Source organism: Silene latifolia, chromosome 2, assembly GCF_048544455.1.
Source record: "Silene latifolia isolate original U9 population chromosome 2, ASM4854445v1, whole genome shotgun sequence".
Taxonomy (NCBI): Eukaryota; Viridiplantae; Streptophyta; class Magnoliopsida; order Caryophyllales; family Caryophyllaceae; genus Silene; species Silene latifolia.
This window is the reverse complement of record NC_133527.1, coordinates 60,523,332-60,528,297: the sequence shown is the minus strand read 5'-3', so window position 1 is coordinate 60,528,297 and position 4,966 is coordinate 60,523,332. Positions and strand designations below refer to the sequence as shown.

The window sequence follows — 4,966 nt, the reverse complement described above, 5'->3', positions numbered from 1 at the left end:
ATGAGCATATTAGAATTGGATTACTGCATTATTGATGCAATAATATTTAATATACTTACTTACTTAACTACTGTTGAACCAGACAATGAGTACAAGTGATGCAACTACATCTTCTTCTACAAATAACAACTTTAAAACACCAAGGACAATAATTGAAACATTAAATGCAATCCAGTACATTCCATTCTGTCCAGAGGAAAAGAAACCTAAAGTAGGACAAGTATTCGAAACGCTAGAATCAGCAGAGTTATTCTACAAAGAATATTGTACAATCTGTGGGTTTACGCCAAGACTTGCAACAACAAAAAGGATTAAAGGCAATGAGTTACCAGACAGTTTTGCATTAAGGAATATTGTCTGCAATAGGCAAGGTGTAAAAGAAAGTAGGAAAAGGAAGAGGACTGATACTGATACCGATACTGCTGAGAATGATGCAGAATCTGATGTGACAGACATAAGCCGTGTGAGACCGATTACAAGAATTGACTGTCGTGCATTAGTGCAGTTTAAATACCAAGAAAATGGAACTTATATTGTTACCAGATTCGATGAAGCGCATAACCATCCACTTGCTTCGCCTGAATCTACAATATTCTTGAAAGGAAACCGAAAAATGACAGAGGTACAGAAGCAATTTGTCACAAAGGTAAAGGTGCTAAAACTAGGTGGTGTGAAAGCCTATAGAGGTTGGAAGGAGCTGTGTGGAGGTTACAACAACATTGGGGCTACTGAGGTTGATTTCAAAAACTTTGTCAGGGACATAAAAACCTACATTGGTAATTTTGATGCACAAATGTTTGTTGAAAATCTTATAGGGAGAAAAGACACATGCAGTTCATTTTACTTTGATTTTATAGTAGATGAAAACAAGTGCCTGGCTGGAGTGTTTTGGGCAGATCCGATCTGCATAAAGAATTACATCTTTGTTCGGTGAGGTTTTATCACAGATGCTACATATAGAACAAACAAATATGATATGGTGTTTGTGCCTTTCACAGGAGTTGATCACCACAAAAGGTGCATAACGTTTGAGTGGGTTGTTAGGTGATGAAAGTATTGAGTGTTATACATGGTTGTTCAAGACATTTTTGGAAGCAATGGGCGGGTGCCAACCGACAATTATAATTACGATCGGGACAAATCAATGAAGTCGGTGGTCCGGAAGTGTTTAAGGAGTCAACACACGATCGTGCATGTGGCACATAATGAAGAAACTAAGAGAGAAAGTCGGTTATCAAGCTGTTTCAAGATGAGGATTTTAAGACCAGGCTCAATAGGTGTGTTTGGAACAACCAACTTGAGCCTGGTGAATTCGAAGAACAATGGGGGAAGATAATGACTGATTATCAACTTGTAGAACACGAGTGGTTTTCAGATTTTGTACGATCTCGGGAATAGTGGATCCCCGCCTACTTTAAAGATGTTTCAATGTACGGCTTGATGAGGGTTACTTCTAGGTCTGAGAGTGAAAACAGTTTCTTTGACAGGTTCCTCACACCTCATTTGACCCTTGTTGAGTTTTGGGTGTGCTATGAGAGTGCCTTGGAAGCACAAAGACACAAGCAGTCCAAATTGAACAGTGACAACAAACACTCTGAAATCCCACGGAAAACAAAGTCAAACCTTGAAGTCCATGCTTCTGAAATGTACTCGCACAACATTTTCAAAGACTTCAAAACAGAATTGGTTGCAGCTTTGTCTGATTGCCGTTTTAAAGATGTGGAGAAGATTGATGAGACAAAAATATATATTCTAACAGACTTGCAGATGCCAAATAAGTCATGGAACGTAGCATATTCGCCAGATAACATGGAGATTACTTGTTCCTGTTCTATGTTTCAGAGAATGGGCTTGTTGTGCAGGCACTGCCTTTGGATTCTACACAACCAAGATTTTCAGAAAATACCAGAACAGTACATAACGCAAAGATGGACAAAAGCTGCAATGAGTAAGCCTGTCTTTGACAAAGATGGCAAACTGATAGATGTCTCTCAAAAGTTTTTCGACCGGAAAAGTTTGAGTCTTGAGCTGTGGCAAGAGGTTTATTCTTGTGTCGGCGTAGCTGAGTGTGATGATAACGACATGAAGCTTTTGATTGAAAAATTGAGATATATTAGATTGGATATGATTAGTAATGAAGTGTACCAAAGCAAAGAAGAAAGACAAGATGAAAGAAATAGAAAAGTATGTGGGCTGCAAAATACCTGAGAAGTTGGTGATTCATGTTCCTAAAAATCTAAAAACAAGGGTAGGACCAAGGGCAAGAGAATTGAATCACAAATGTTAAAAGCCCTAAAGAAGAGAGGAAAAGAGAAGAGGTCGCAAAACATGTGGCCGCCAAGGACACAACTCTAGAACTTGCAAAGAAACAAACCATCGACGGTATGTATAATTTGGTTTCTTGTTAAAGCATATTACATTAATGTTAAATAATTATTAAATTATACAAGCATAGCGAATAGTGTTTACCTTCCAAAATCTTCAATCTTATATGGAGGCACATAAGCTCTTTGTGCAATGAACATTATGGTTGTTCTAAAGGCACAGATGAAAATTTCAGCAATGTATATTTGGTTAACATTAAATCTATTATCAATTTAGTTGTTCATTTTGGCCATTTTCTCTTTATAAAATCTGATATTTAATTTACATTTTGATGCATATTCACCAAATACTACCATGAAGATGACGACGATGAAGGAGATGAATCTGATGATGTGGAGGACGACGATGAAGAAGATGAATCTGATAACGAAGTGGAAGGTGCAAATTTTTGATTCAAGGATAGACATCCATAATATACACTACGAGAACATTCTTAAAGGCATGTATGCACAATTCGATTATACTGCCAAAGTACATTACTCTTATAGGGAAAGTATATTACATTTTTATTAAAGCATCATTATTGTTGTTCTGCAAGGAACATTCTTAAATGCTTGTATGTACATTACTCTTATAGCCAAAGTACATTACTCTTATAGCCAAAGTATATTACATTTCTATTAAAGCATCATTATTGTTGTTCTGCAAGCAACATTCTTAAAGGCTTGTATGTACATTACTCTTATAGCCAAAGTACATTACTCTTATAGCCAAAGTATATTACATTTGTATTAAAGGTTCATTATTGTTGTTCTGCAAGGAACATTCTTAAAGGCTTGTATGTGCATTACTCTTATAGCCAAAGTACATTACTCTTATACCCAAAGTATATTACATTTGTATTAAAGGTTCATTGTTGTTGTTCTGCAAGGAACATTCTTAAAGGCTTGTATGTACATTACTCTTATAGCCAAAGTATATTACATTTGTATTAAAGGTTCATTATTGTTGTTCTGCAGGGACAACATCAACTTGATTGGAATTGTTTTCCCCAGTACAATAATTTTAAGGCGTTTTGCACAATAAACATTATTGTTGTTCAGCAAGAACATAATAAACTTTATTGAAATTTGTTTCCGGAATATAACACTCTCTTGAATTAAAATTTTTCCAAACTTCAGGTTGTACGACTCATGACTTCCTCAATATATGTTACATTACTCACACACATGTCACAAACGAAACTAAAAAAAGTTTTTACGGCTTCAATTCAGCATCTTCCTCATCTTCATCATCATATTCTTCCCATGGTAGTGGGTTTGAACGGAAATCCATTGCCTTCTTTAGTACAGCATCAAAACATACATTGCCTTCTGTTGAAATCATATATGAAATGTATTTCTTCCGCAGAATCAGTAGGGGAGCATCCTAGCAAAATAAAGAAAACAAGGGATTAGAACATGTACAAAATGTATCTTGAATTATGTATTAAAAATAATTATATTACTTCTGAAACTCACATCGCCTTTTTTAAGCCCGCAGGTCCAATTTAGATTACCCTTAAATGTCTCCATATGTCTCATAACGTAAACACCACAATCAGTCTTGTTAGTGTTGTTTCTCCACTTCATCTTTGCAAGAATAGGCTGCAGTTTTTTAATGCGGTCAACTTTTACCTTTGAAACACCGATGTCTTTCAAGTATTCTGCTAGAACATTACGCTGGCGGAGAAGGGGTGCAGGAAAACATTAGGACGCTAATAATTATGAGGTACAATATCACAAAAATTAGAAAATTAAGACAGACACAAAATTTTTGGGAAAGGTACACTTTATGTAAAGTCATTGGACATTCACAATAATGAATAAGAACAGTATGTAGTGCTGTTAAGCAAAAGAGAGCATAGAATCTTACAAAAAACAGTGGTCTATTGTGGAAAAATTCTTCTGGTTTTCCGTCACGATACACATTATCAATGATGATGAACTTATACTTGTTGCTGTCAATGACTAGTAAATTGTAATGCCTTTTATATATAACTGGGAAGAAGAACTGTAGATTTTAAAAGATTTAATTAGGCAACAAGAAAATTAAATATAACATGCAGAAAGAGTGTATATTGTCAATGCTAACCAAATCAATTCTATCTGGGTTAACCGAGAATTGGGTAAACTCTTCTTTCATTATATCCTTAATCACGATAAAATTTTCAACAGTGTCCAGTTCTCCATGAAGCATCATCTGTATGCAAGACAAGTAAAGTTTTTGATGTTAATCAAGGGAAAAAACATTACAAAATTTACTTGTTGAAATAAGTTTATATAAATATTTGACTTACGAGACACAATTTGTGGTGAAAAAAAAATCGATAAGGCTCGGAAGAGTTTCTTCTAGATTCCTTGGCATTCAAAAGTTTTGCCCAACAATCGATCACATCACTCGTTAAATATTTAGATTGTCGTAGTGTTGCCATTTCAATACGCCGAAGAGAAATTTCACCCACATGCACAAGAAGTTCCCTGGTTCAGGACTACCAGTGTTAACTCAAAATAGGATACAGAACATTTTAAATTTAAATATTGTACATTAGTAGAGATATATATATATATATACCTGGCTAAATCGGTATGTTTTCATCTAC

General features: G+C 35.2%; 1 protein-coding gene across 1 annotated transcript; it reads left to right on the top strand.

The window, feature by feature from the left end:
* On the top strand, window positions 1-3,522 carry LOC141640861 (uncharacterized). Its single transcript, XM_074449540.1, has 5 exons — window positions 1-95; window positions 367-930; window positions 1,458-1,646; window positions 1,863-2,141; window positions 3,507-3,522. Exons 1-5 carry the CDS (start codon window positions 1-3, stop codon window positions 3,520-3,522), a joined length of 1,143 nt encoding a protein of 380 aa, XP_074305641.1.
* Window positions 3,523-4,966: the final 1,444 nt, after the last annotated feature.